The 14,724-nt window shown below is 37.1% G+C and overlaps 1 protein-coding gene across 4 annotated transcripts in view; it reads left to right on the top strand.

Annotated features, from left to right (window-relative positions):
- Window positions 1–14,724, top strand: part of LOC112047485 (synaptosomal-associated protein 25) — a 39,299-nt gene that overhangs the window by 19,739 nt on the left and 4,836 nt on the right. Inside the window, exons 4-8 of one of the 4 annotated variants that reach the window (XR_008251925.1) lie at window positions 301–349; window positions 2,931–3,048; window positions 4,320–4,448; window positions 5,784–5,928; window positions 8,478–13,369. Coding sequence is in view for 2 of the 4 variants with exons in the window: in XM_024084614.2 (XP_023940382.1) it covers window positions 301–349; window positions 2,931–3,048; window positions 4,320–4,448; window positions 5,784–5,928 (441 nt within the window). In the remaining 2 variants the exon portion in view is untranslated. Of the gene's footprint in view, window positions 1–300; window positions 350–2,014; window positions 2,064–2,930; window positions 3,049–4,319; window positions 4,449–5,783; window positions 5,929–8,477; window positions 13,370–14,724 lie in introns of all 4 variants that reach the window. The other 3 variants (XR_008251924.1, XM_024084614.2, XM_024084613.2) reach the window with 3 other exon arrangements.

Here is a 14,724-nt window from a genome sequence, read left to right as displayed (position 1 = left end):
AAGTAACACAGCTCCACCTTGATGGAGGACATCTTCATCTTGCATATAAATAAACATCTTTGTAGAATTCATATTGGGTTTGTGGGTTTTGGGACCGCTGAAGATGTCCTCCTAACACTATAATATTGACCCGGAACGAACACGCAGTCGTGGTCGCCGGTCACGAGTCGCCGGTCGCTAGTCGCGAGTCGCGCGTCGCTCCGTCGCGCGATGAGTCGCCCGGCTCACTCCACTCACTCCACTGTACCCCTCACAACTAACATTGCTCTCTGACTTTTTGTTTCTGCGGCTGGTGTGTAGAGCAAGGAGGCCGGCATTCGTACTCTGGTCGCTCTAGACGACCAGGGAGGTGAGTGAACTGCAATTGCAACACAATAATTTTCAATTTTATCTATTTTTCTTTTTCGCTAACTTAACGGAGCGCCGTAGGGTTGTCGGCCCGCCCGGGCGCCGACAGCGTCCGACTACGAGGGGTATCGCAGCTACTGTGTATTTTATTTACTTACATATTATATATCGTTGCAATGCAAAGGTGCGGGCATCCTTTAACATTCTTTGACATTTTGAGACACACACAGAGATGATCACGGAAAACCCACATCTTTGTATCGTTATTATGCGTTTTGTAGCTAATCTACACCATATTGCACAACTTATCAGCGCGCGCTGTACCAGCGACGCCGCTCAGGCAGAACAAATCAACATTACCAGCTGTTTAATATCTTCGTCCGTACGAAACTTACATTCTGCATTTCAGATGTTTTGTACTCGACTCTAAATCGACAACTTACCTAAATCACATGAAACGAATAAAAATAAACCTAGCGAAGTAAATTCGAAACGCTTCTCCTCAACGCACGACTCTTTAACATTACACAAAATAATCATGAATCATATGAAACTGAGCACAGATAAAACTGAATCTGGTTTTACTTGCAAGCTTCACTGCATGCATGTCGTTGTTCGAGTAGTGAGTGCAGCGCGGCACGGCGCGGCGGTCGCACGGCGCTGCGCCAGTCGCGTCGCCGGTCGCGCCAGTCGCGTCGCAGACCGCGCCGCGCCGCGCCGCACCGCACGTGTAGCGCGTCACGCCGCCGCTCGCCGCTGCAGCGCCGCACGCCGTCCGCGCGGCCGGCCCACGCGCACCGCCCCCGCCACCCACACACCCCGATACTCTCTCCTGCGATATATTATTTTGATTTGTATTTTATGTATAGAGCGAGGACGCCGGGGGGCAAGCGCTTCATATGTTGAGTCACCAGGGCGGTAAGAGTTAAACTGAACACATGGGTAGTCGAGCCGTGAGAACGTCTGTGTTGAATGTGCAGTTAAATAAATTAATCTCTTTGTTTTTCTTTGACGTTTCTCTTGAATAACGACTTATCTCAGATCGATGTTGCGTATGTTTCTATGTTTCGATGGGGATGACTTTGACAACATAGTGTAAATAGAAGCCCGATGGCCGTTCGTTGCTAAATGTCGCAAAAGACTGTACTCTATCTTTCGCTGAAGATTTAATTTGTATGAGCTGCGCAATCTGTTTTATTTCTTCCGTTGATGTTATCGATCGGAACGCTTTTTATAGGTATATTTATTTATCTTTCCGAATCTACTCCTCTTCTCTTATAAACTGCGGTATTGAAATGAATGCGCGTCTACCGAGTGTCTGTCGACGTGTATAGCGCAAGGTATCCGCCTTCATGTCCATGGCTAGCAGCGTACTGTTAATGTTAGAGCCGTAGCTCTGTGACTGTTAGCTCGGCGAGTCGCGCGGCCGGCGGCCCGTCCGCGGTCGCGCGTCGCGTAGTCGCTCGCTCGCGCCAGTGCGGCCGACCGCAGCCGCCGCAGCCGACCGCGCGGCTCGCCGCGACCATGTTCATGTATTATTTTGTTTTGTTTAGTTGTCAGTTTGAGTTGTGTTGAGTTGCGCGGCGCGGGGCGCGGACGCTACGCGCGCGCCGGGCCCCGCTCGCGATCGTTGGCGCGCTATAGTGACATCATTATTGTGTTGTAGAGTCACGAGGTGGGCATGAAATCCCTGGTCATGCTGGATGAACAGGGCGGTAAGCATCCAGTAGTACTTTTTACATCACCCATAACTTAGTAAGGCTTTGTCTGAAATGCCAGTTCAAAATGTCTATGAGAATTCATTGAATGGCGATAAAATTTTAACATTCTAATGTCGATCGAAAAGCGTGCTAACAGTAAATAATGATGGACGATAAATCGAAGGTAAAAATGATCATCACCATATACTTAAATAGTGATTTAATGCGGACTCCCTTCCGATCTGTGCCTCGGGTGAACGGAGTCGATGAGATTAAAAATCTTTTATCATGTATTTTTTTATTTTTCTTGCCTCACGCATCTAGCTATGCACGTTTACTTCAATTTTGCTATTGAATGCATGATTAGTATTTATTATTATTATAAATGTTAGTCGATACAGTAGGTAGGTATTTTGTATTTTTTTATCACTTAGTATTTAGCACATACGTCATCAAAAATCAAAGGTAAATTTTTTTAATTAGTTATCAATCTTGATCGGATCGAGTGTAAGACAATACGAGACAACTCTAAGAAAAGGACAATCAAAAACAAATAGAAGCTTTTAATTTAGAATTGCTGTTATAGAATATGGAACGCATGAATAGAAAAAAAAACTAGTACAATCAAGCTTCCCGATACAGAACCTGTCTTACACTTTGCTCCGATTTTTGTCGAGAGCGTTGAGAATTTACAAAAAAAGAAGTAACTATTTGAAATTATTAAAAATATATATATTAAAGATTTAAAGAAGTCAAACATTTAAAGTATCGCGCAATGCTAAAAAAATAAATGAGTAAATGAATAATTGGTTAGGAGATGAACACAAAATAGTTGTAGCACTTAAGAGCATCAATAAAGCTGTGTGTGGTGTGTGTGGACAGAACAATTGGACAGGATCGAGGAGGGCATGGACCAAATTAACGCGGACATGCGCGAGGCTGAGAAGAATCTCTCCGGGATGGAGAAATGTTGCGGCATCTGCGTACTGCCGTGCAACAAGTAAGAAATTTTGATTCTTTTTAGAGACCTCGCAACACAGATGCATTGAAAGAAAGAAAGAAGGAAAAATCTATTCATTTCTTTTGTTTACAATCCCTCCCACTGCCAAGGGTCACTGGCAGTGATCTCTTATAGAGATAAGTGTTTCCTTGTCCAATGTTTTTCTTTTTACTTTTGTGTGTGACTAATATTGGTACTAAATAAAAAAAAAAGTGTGTGTCAGCTTCGACGCACGAATGGAGTTTACTCTTTCATTCCGACGGTCTAAATAGGTGTTAGTTGCCCCGCAGCATACACTACGTACGTCTCAATACTCACGTCTGGAAAATGCGCAACCGAGGAGCTTCAGGCCGCAGACACGGTGAAAGTTGCGCAGAAGTAACGCTGCCATTCGCCCATATTTTTTTCATACCGGGCTAAATATGAAAAATCGATTCTTAAGGAGTAAACTCCAATAAACTCCAAAAATTGTGCCAAACTTAACATCATATTTACATAATAACTTAATTTTATATTTGTCACAACCACCTTGAAAATGGATTCAGCTCAGCATTGTGCTGCATGTACCAAACAAATGTAGGACATATAACGCTGATTTTCAGCTGAAGAACTTGATCCAAGTGACTTCACAGAAATGAGTATTAACATAACAGTTATACATGCATGTTGTATAGCATACATTGTTTACTGGGTACCTATGTAACGCTAATCTTTGTCTAGTGCAGAGATGGTTTGATACTAATTTATAAGTTTTTTTAACTTTATTCTTCGCGTTTTTCGCGATGGAGCGTTTCAGTTCTGTATCGGCTTGTCGCCTTTAATCCGATACGTCGCCTAATTTGCGGGGTCACTTAATCCTAAAATCCTAATTGCCCATAATTTTACGAGCAACCAACCCACTGATCTAAAACCCGGTGCTGCTTGACGCTATAGCAGTTCTTATAGTGGTCCCCCTCAGTCCTGGATTAGTCTATAAGCTATTTAAGCAAATGGGGCACTAGATATGAGCGAGAAAAAAAGCGAGCACACGATAGTCAAAGCATTTTTTTTTAAATCCACGCGCCACGCGTTTGCAGTCTTCTTAATATAGGGTTTTCCACAGGGCAAGATTCCCCTAGGTGGGGTCCGCTTTCTGGGATAAACTGGCCCGCTGGTCATAAAAGTGCCTTGAGGAAAATGGGACATTTTTGAGCAAGTAGTACTTCTTACCACAAGGTGTGTATCGGTCCTTAACTTCTTACTTCTAAGTTCTTTGTGTTGTGCAATTTCAGGGGGGCGTCGTTCAAGGAGGACGACGGCACATGGAAGGGCAACGACGACGGCAAGGTGGTGAACAACCAGCCGCAGCGGGTCATGGACGAGCGCAACGGTATCGGCCCACAGGCGGGATACATTGGAAGGTAGTAGTCTTATTTTAATACTAGCGGACGCCCGCGACTTTGTCCGCGTGGAATTAAAATGGATTGGATGGATTTTACCGGGATGAAGAGTAGCCTATGTGTTAATCCAGAGTAAAATCTATTTCCATTCCAAATTTCAGCCAAATGGCTTCAGTAGCCATTAGTAGTGGCAGCAGTAGTGTAGTATACACTTACACACCAACTTTCGCCTTTATAATATTAGTAGGATAGTAGGATTTATTAACGACCGACAACCGAAAAATCTTTCCAGGCAGCACAAACACAAGCTAAAGTCCTTTTCATGAAAGAAGTCCGCTAGACCCGGCGCTAATGTCTTAATGGCGCTCATTGTCATTTTGTATCACTCGTCTTCGTCGCCGGCGATAACGAGTTCCCCAATAACCGACATTACCTGGATTGTGTGAGTGGGCTTTACAACTTACGATCTCGAGGGTGCTCGGACTGATACAGTCAGACCAAACCATATTTCCAAAACGGCCTTCTAAGCTGAGGTTCGAGTCTCAGAAAAGGCGCCCTTAGAGAGTTGTTCCGCCCTTTTTCTACGTCTGCCTTCGGGTTCCATCAGGCGATGCTTCTGCGCCCCCGAAAATGACGCTGAGATCCCGTTAAGGAACCTACGGCACTGACATAATCAGAACACAACACACAAATGTTTCCGCCTTGCGTTGCTTAAATAGTAAAGACAATAGAATATTGATGAGGCCATAATCGAGTCGCCGACATTTTGAATTTTTCGAAATTGCGGCGCACGATATAATTGATATGAATGGGTAGAGTTCACATAGACGACCAAAAATTGCAAGTAACATCACAACATACTAATAATTTTAATTAAACCTTTATAATTATTATTGGTATAGATGTAGACATTATTGTTCTCAAATAGTAACCTCTATCCTACATCCCCGATACCAACGCTGATTGTAGATCTAGACGCCCAAAAAACGTCCTTTACGATCCTGACGATGACATAACGAACGACAATGCTTCCCAGGCAACACAAACACAAGCTACACAGCGTCTTCGCCGTCGAAGGCGAGGTCCCCGATATCTGACGTCACCCAGACATAGGCTTTTTAACTCACGATCTCGGGGGCGCCCGGACTGATACACTCAGGCCAAAACACCCTTCCCTCAGAAAAGGCGCCCTTAAAGAGTCGTTCCGCCCATCTACTCTGCTTCCGCCTTCGGGCCCCATCAGGCGATGCTTCTGCGCGCGCCCAAACCCCCCAGTGACGTCGCTGAGGTCCCATAAGGAGCCTACGGCACTTACACAATCAGAAAAAAAATAACCTCTATCTAATAATTTTCCAGGATAACGAACGACGCTCGCGAGGACGAGATGGAGGAGAACATGGGGCAAGTGAACACCATGATCGGCAACCTGCGCAACATGGCCATCGACATGGGCTCCGAGCTGGAGAACCAGAACCGGCAGATCGACCGCATCAACCGCAAGGTGAGTGCGCCCCGCACCCTGCCTGTGACGTCACGGGAATGGGATAAGGCGATTTCGTCTAATATACTAAGTATAATGACTTTTCAAGCCCCTGTTTGTAGAGTATCAGATAGAGGATAAATGAGCATATTTAGCTCTAGGGGTAGAAAGGTGTTTTTGTATTTGTCTATTAACGAGTGAAACTTTTATTTCATTTGAGCACCTTATGTAACAAATTGATATTTGTTCAATCGTAATTTTTCTTACATTGTTTAAGAAATCAAATTTGTAATTTGTCATTGTCACTTAAACTGAAAAAAAAAAACAGGTTGACGGAATAGTTTTTTGGTTCTGTTTTACTCTGATACAGGGTTTAAAAAATGCAAATTAAGAAAACATTAAAGATTAGAATATGAAAAATCCTAAGAATGGTAATTTTTTTGTAGGAATCATTACTGAGATTAAGATAGATCTTATAATTAATAATTATTATTGATAACGACGGTTCTTAAAGCTCGTTTTTTTTTAAATACATAAATATATGTATCCCAATATTTTTTTAAACATATATTAGTGTTTGGGTTTCATATTATTCATTAAATATTAGACGAAATCGCGTGAGCCGGCTTTATAAAAAGGTGCAATTTGTAAAATAATTGGCATTATTACGGCAAAACATTTGTATTTTTTAATGCTTTCTATATTTTAAAGTTGTATTCTGGAGGCGGATTTATAAAATACTTTTATAAATTCGCCATTTGTCATTTTCATCACACACATTTTCACCATTTTTTAGATTAATACAATTTTTTTAGACGTGAAAGTGAAATTAATTATTCTAAACACTCTCTACGCGACTAATCCTATCGCTTTTTACCTAAGAATTCAGGCGGTATACTGAAAAGAGTGTTTGATATAAAGTTGAAAGTCAGTACTGTGGTAACTTTGCCTTAAATAAGGTGTAGGTTTAATACTTTTATTCATGACATACATCTCACGAAATTATAATTCATCATATTGTCCATACTTCATTATATCACAGAATTGGCAAATAAGGTAACAAAAATATCTAAGAACACATATTATCAAACAACATCTAGCTTTTAATATACCGCAGTAAAGACTTATCTTTTTTTTATCAAATAGCTCTATCAGTGTACTTCTTTATTCTTGGGCACTCTATTATTGGCCTTATAAATTTCACTTTGCTTTTTTGGGCCCTATCTCCTTTTTTCCCACAATTTTGTGATGTCGAATAGCCTTGAGCAACAAAGTTTGACCTCACAAATTGGAGTTGAAAGGGTACAAAGGGCCTGAACCTCAAACGATAATCCTGGTAGTGATTCGAGCATGTCCCTTTCATACATCAGTAGTGAATGTGGTTAGAAATTTACTGGGTGTTGTGGAATTCCTCTATGTACATCTATTGACATACCCACCTATGACACTTTCACATAATCATTCTTGTGTACCTAATACCTATCATCCAGAGACTAATCTACCATATACCTACCCTAGAATATCATCAGTAACACTCATTCGATCCACTCATTACAATGTTATTCCCAAATATGGGCATTGACAATTTCAATAGGGTGTTTGACAGAAGTTGAAATTTTGTAGAATTACTAAATTATATTAAAGACATATTTGATAGTTACTGGGTTATAATAACCAAGTAGCTTTTGGTATCTTTACAATGTATTTTAAGTAAAATTGGTATAATAAAGTTGGAACTGGATACATTTTCATTCTTTTCTTCAAAATCTTTCAGCTGATGTCAAACGCCTGTCTGAACTCGACGCCCTGTTGGGCCACTTGATTAATCTAAATCAGATAACTATCTATTACAACATGAAACAGTCAAAATAAACTGGTACTGTTCATTTACAGATGAAACTTTCCAACTCATTATTCAATGTTTTAATTGACTTCAAATTTTACGCTGCGATACGTCCATTTTATGTCTCATTACCGAAATTGTTATAAAATTTGTAGATTTACTTGACGGTAGAATGTAATTTTCTTACTGATTGATACTTTTGATGCTTAGAGGCTAAGCCGCTTAGTGTAAACCTTGTAATTTTTTTGGCTGAACGATTCCGACGGTAGTTTTAAACTATTACGAAGTTCTGAAGGCAGCGAGACGAAACAGCAAGGGATAGAGGTCCGTCTGATTAATATCAGATAGCTTATTCACAAGTTTTGTCTCTGTCATTTCACATAAGGAGAGTGACAAAACTTACCGTTAATCTATCCAATACATATCAGCAAGATTTCTAGAAGGTAACGATGTTTTTTAACTCTACAATGTAAGTCTCGGACTCATTTCAATTAGAGAGATATACAGACGAAGTCGAAACTCACACTACTAAAAGATCGTTATAGGTGAAAGCAGCTTTTGTCTCTAAAATTTCATGCCTTAATGTCCAGATAATTTGAAGTCGATTGAACTGTTGTAAACCTCGTTACAATAATTTCAATTTTTAAGAAAAGTTTCGACAGTGAATGGACAGTACAAACCTTATGTACATAGCAAACGCAAGACAACAAGCATTTCTGTATCGTAGGGCGAATCGAACGAAACGAGGATAACGCTCGCCAACCAGCGCGCACACGAGCTCCTCAAGTAAACGCTGCCGGCGCACACAAACACACACACTGTCTCGTGGTTCGGCCGGTTGCGTAACTTAGACCGTATGATAGACAGACATCTTAATCAGTATTCCAAATATAAACTAGCCTATATTTATAAACAATGATTAGAATTTAAGCATCAAACTACCTTCAAATATATACGAACAATGCTCACTATCTAGCCCCGAAATAAGCATAGATTGTGTTATGGGTGCTAAGACAGCGATTTCATCATATACATTTGTACTACAAAGTAAAGTGGACCTTAACGCAACTGTTTAAAGTTCACTTTACTTTGAAGTTGGATTGATGTTTAAATCTTAATTCATGTTTTAATGGCCGATATTGTAGCTTGATTTATTTTCTATGTTTGTGTTTGATTCAAAATGTGTTGCTAATTTAATTGTGCATTAATTTTCTTATTGTAACATGAACTTTGTGAGAAGAATAACCAATTAAATAACTAAACCAGAAGGACCACTCTTTTTTGTGTGAGATGTACCTAATTCAGATATTCATAAATTTCTAACTGAACTAAAAGTGATAGTATATCTTTTTCTACATTAAATTTTGTGAGAAGGGTAGCTAACTCGGTTTCTCATTATTTTCTAACTGAAATAAATTGTTATTATCCTTTTCTACATTAAACTGTATGAAAGGGATAGCTAATTAAGTGGTGCATACATTTTAACTGCACTAAACTAACCAGTCGAATACTTTACAGTTAATTAATACATATGACTGTGTAAGTTTATCCTTTTCTACAGTAAAGAGCACAGCAGTCTTGTTTTGTTTATTGGCATTGTTTTGTTTTGTGACAAAAGTAATAAACAATTATATTCAACTCTAAAGTAAGGGTAACATATTTCTTTTTTCACTAAATATTAGACAGCCAATTACGTGAAGAGTTTATCAGTGTGCTAAGTATTATTACACTATATATGTGTTTGTTTAGGCCACGCCCCCGGGTACGCTGATCAATACAAAGAATTGGCACTTTATAAATCTAGTTTAAATAAATAATAATACTTTATTTATCTAAACTACATTATCACAATTAGTTTGAAGCCCTGCCTCCTGTACTAGTTATGTGTCACAAGAAGCAGTGTCTTCCCATTTTCAATGCTAGCTTTAAAAAAAAAACAAAAAGAAATTACCTCTTGTGTCTGTGGTAAAGACTGTGAGAAGGATAGAATTTTAATATATCGGTCTCATTTAGTTTAGATGTTTATGGTATATCTGAATAGGCACTAATACCTACGTGTTTTATAAAGCTTTCTTTTATTTATATTTAAAACATAATTCGTAAAGTAGATGATAGATAGACAATGTGTTACTATATTGTTTTGCAATTTTTTTTTTATGTATTTAATCTGATTAATGTGTCGTGTTGTATAACCTACTTAGTGTCAAACTTACTAATTTAATAAACTCAGCAACCGGTCAAGTTATTACATAGCGTCTACTATATTCCGATAAATTTTAAATTAATTAAAAATATTTGAGAACATCTTATATTTAAAAAAAAAAACTATTTACTATTGTAATGAATATATTACTTTGCTTTCATGTAATCCAAACGCTCAACATATAAAACATACGTTTGGTGCTCCATTTTTGTAGACCAAATTAAAAAAAAAAACTACATACATTAACCATTCTAATATTTTATCCGGTAGTTGTATAGCGAGTTGATATATTGAAATTTATTATTTTGTGAAAGTGAATTTACCCTGTTGACATTACTATGTTAAAAGTTATATTACAATGTCGCTTTTTGCATGCGGTAACTGGAACTCGATAACCAATGTTATTTGACTTGAAAATATACATCCTATTCGTGTTACCCTAATGTGTAACTAGTGATGTGCCGTTAAGTTAAAATGTATATCCTCTGATACATATATTTTGTCGTCAAGATCCTTAAGTGCAGATACATATCTTAATGGATTTGGATTTGATGAAACAGTTGCAATGTCCACATTAGTGGCATTTATTAAATAATAATTACTTTTAGAATAGTTTAATTCAAGTTTGATTGACAGTTGCATAATAAAGATGAAGGCAGTACCTACACAATAAAATGCTCGTTTTCAACTAAAACACACATTTCAAAAATATTAAGAACTGTGAATTCTAATTTTATATTTGTTAATATTGATTTATTATGAAATAAAGTGTTTTTCGTCATTACTTTTTTCTTGTGAAGTGCTGGACCCAAAATAATCGCTTTCCATTTTTACTCCAATCGCGAGACTTCGAAATAATATCACACCAACGCCCGCGTCGCGGCAACAGGCACGACATGTTTGACTTGCATTGCGAGGTTCTTTCTTTTTATAATGTTGGTTAAAAATGTCTACTTAGAAATAGATATGCTAAAAGACTCGTTAACGTTCCCCCAAAAAAGTAACGGATAGGGATATTTTGTTCTTCCTCGGATATCCGCGGATAGGATATGGATACACGGCACATCACTAGTTACTGCATATTTTCAATTATCAATAAACATAATTAAAAAATCAATTGATTTAGTATAGAGTTAATGTTATTATTAATATATAAAGAAAATATTACTAGAACGATGCTAACGGATGAGATGACATGTGATAATAGTTCGAAATTAAGTAATTAGTGTTAGTTTTAAAGTCTCTTTGAAATTTCATGAATCTGCACATCAGATGTCATATAACACTTCATAGGAGCATTTATGATTTCAATATCAATGGAGAATTGATGCATATACGAGGTATACGTTCACAGAATGTATTTGAATGTATTAGAATGCCCAATGAGCATAAAGAAATATTATATCACGTCATTTTCCAGTTATCTTATTGGTTGATTTGTGGTTCGGTCTATTGCAATTATTTCTGAACGATACTTTTTTGTTTAAAATAAATAGGGATAGACATATACGTTTATGTCCGCAATAACTATCAGCTGATAAGGTGAGGTCATTGTGAAAAAGTATGATTAATGTTTACTGTGTATACATTTTTTTTATTTATTATAATATTATGTGTAATGGCTACACCTTTAATATTAGGGTTCGTTTTATCAGCAATGGGGTTAGCACGCAATATTCCAAAGGGTATGTCACCCTTATTTATTAAAAGATGTAAAACTGAGACCATATTGTCGAGAATCGTAAATTGCGTCTTCTCTCCAAAAATTACTTGTTTTCCTAAGTTTTACTTTTTTAATGAAAAAGTTCTGTATTAAACTATTTTTTGAATTGCTCCAAAATCATAAAACGGTTATTAAAACCACATCTAACTAACATTACCTCATCTTAATAACATGGTACGTATTCCTTATATGAAATTAAATCTAGTCGCTAAATTATCATAAAAAATCACAAATTACGTGCACAAATGTGTAAAAAGAAATCCTATTAAATGTACTTACCGTAATTTGGTTTCTATTATTTTTATTTCCATCATGAGATTTCTGCATATCCCAAAAACATATCTGCTTCTATGAATTGGTAAAAGCACTCAATATTTGTATCTAGCTTTTAAAAAGTGTTTATAGATAAATTTTATATTAATTTAAATACTTGAACTTTTCTTATGTTACGACTTTAATTTTTTTTTGTACTTTATTTTTTTTATTTTTTTTCATTTTGTATTTCTATATAACTCGGCGTGGAAATGCGAACGTGAAACCGAACGTCATACTTTAAGTAATAAAATTATATTTAGCAACTACAATCTACTTTTTTTGACAAGTTATCCCTAAAAATAGTTAAGGTACCCGCAAACTTAACATACTGCTTATTGACAGCAATTACTAATAAAAAAAATATTATACTTTTTACATCTCGTACTGTATAGTGGTAATTTAAATGTAGATTTGTAATTTAAATAGTAGTACGTAAAAATAAAATAATCTACTTCCTATAAAGATGGATATGTGTGCAATGTATTGGTACATGTAGACTTACTCAACATTGCATGTAGGCTAATTAACATCTTCAAAAACATGTTAAGTCTTGATACTGTGAATAAAAATTCCTATTCTCGTCATGAGCTTGAAATGAGAAAAATATCCAACAATTACAACCCTGCACATGAACAATGAGCAAATATATAGTTATATACATTTTAGGAATAACTCAATACCTATTGATGTTATAAAAAATAAATAAAATACGAATAAAAGTGTGGACTCTCTACTGTTAATACATTTTATGTAATGTTGAATAGTATTCCGCCCGATAGCCACGGTCGCCATTAGAAAACGGACGATATTCGTTAGATTATTAAACTATAATAAAATCTGTATAATCTTGACATTTTGCTAGATGTCAAGACTAGTCAAACGTACTCGTAACGAATCACACGTATTTTATTGGCAGTATAAACAATTAACACGATTTTGAAGATGTTAAATAGCCTAATTTAGGTATAGCTCTCGCCATGCAAATAGTCGTTAAAATTATCGTCAAACTGCGCATTTATAGCAGGTATAAATAAAACCCCTTCTGTAGTTCTAACATGCGACCGAGTGAAGAGAAATTGACAAAATCGTCCAATGGCGGTGGAGCTTCCCGTGCCCCATCTCTTTTGTCCTAACGCAATGAAAAAGATAGTCGTATTTCCGGATGCACCGCCATTGGTTGAAATTTGAATATTATCTCGTTGTTTGCATGTTAGCGCAACTGAGATATGTCTTGTACACTGCCTCGTGTTAAGAGACGTTTATTTGTTTGGCAAGAACTATGTATACGTATTCTTATATACTTGTGTATGTATCAACTACGCCTCAACCACGAGACACACATAGACACATTAACACAGACAGGTCTGCGACGACGTCCGTGAGTACATATTGTATATTTTTTCGATGCACTTTTAATTAAGCTACGCGTAATGCACCGCTTGGTATAACAAGCAATACGCTTATTTATATTTATATTGTATATTTTATTCACAATATACTCTGACGTCATTCGTTTGATGCTTACCCTTAGAGGACTACGAAAAAAAGGCAAGATATACATACCACGTGATAATAGCGCAATAGCGGCAGAGTTGAAATATCACTCTCTCTTTCGTCCTGATGCAATGAAAGAGATAGCGATATTTTCGAAACTGCCGCTATTGGTCGACGTTTATTGTTATATCATGTTTATTGTTATATATGTTTATTGTTATTGTTATATCATGGCGCGCATCCTTAGACCTACTGGTGTAACTCTTCTACGGGTATACTCGGTGTAACGTCATAGTATATATTTTGAATATGTAATATATATGTTAGTATATAGCACATCAAATATTGGTTCATCCCTAGATATGGGTCAAATGACTGAATAGTTTGATGGACTATTACTAACAACAATAAAATATATAGCTGTTAATAAAGCTTGAAGAAATAATCTAATGAACACCGATGCACATGCTTTCTTAGGGTCAACGCACACTGTTGGATGAACCATGTTATACAAAAGTGTCAGCGTTTGATTTGCTTGACCAAATTTTTCTGGTTTGTCACGCGGTATACGTTGACCCTTAGTAATACATCGTAAATTATGCATTGTAAGTTATGAGTAATTAAATGAAAATCAATTAAAATACATTTCATATTTGTGTCTAAAATTATTTTTGGTCAGCTGGCCTATTCACTAATTTGGTCTTTATTAACAACCTACTAAAATAAACATAAAGAGCCGTGATAGTCCAGTGGATATGACCTCTGCCTCCGATTCCGGAGAGTGTGGGTCAGAATCCGGTCCGGGGCATGCACCTCCAACTTTTCAGTTGTGTGCATTTTAAGAAATTAAATATCACGTGTCTCAAACGGTGAAGGAATAACATCGTGAGGTAAACCTGCATACAAGGGAATTTTCTTAATTCTCTGCGTGTGTGAAATCTGCCAATCCACATTGGGCCAGCGTGGTGGACTATTGGCCTAGCCCCTCTCATTCTGAGAGGAGACTCGAGCTCAGCAGTGAGCCGAATATGGGTTGATAATGAAGATGATACAATTTAGTTTTCCTCCGCATAAGAAAAATTAGATGACTTTTCTCTACATTATGTGGCAAATGCATAACTTACGATATTCTAATTATTATATAAATATAAAAGTACAGCTAGATAATAAGTAATTGTTAGATAAGGAACAAAGCCCAATATAACATAACATATTAATTATTATTTTTTGTGAAATATA

Source organism: Bicyclus anynana, chromosome 21 (assembly GCF_947172395.1).
Source record: "Bicyclus anynana chromosome 21, ilBicAnyn1.1, whole genome shotgun sequence".
NCBI lineage: Eukaryota > Metazoa > Arthropoda > Insecta > Lepidoptera > Nymphalidae > Bicyclus > Bicyclus anynana.
This window is presented reverse-complemented; position numbering and strand designations above follow the sequence as displayed.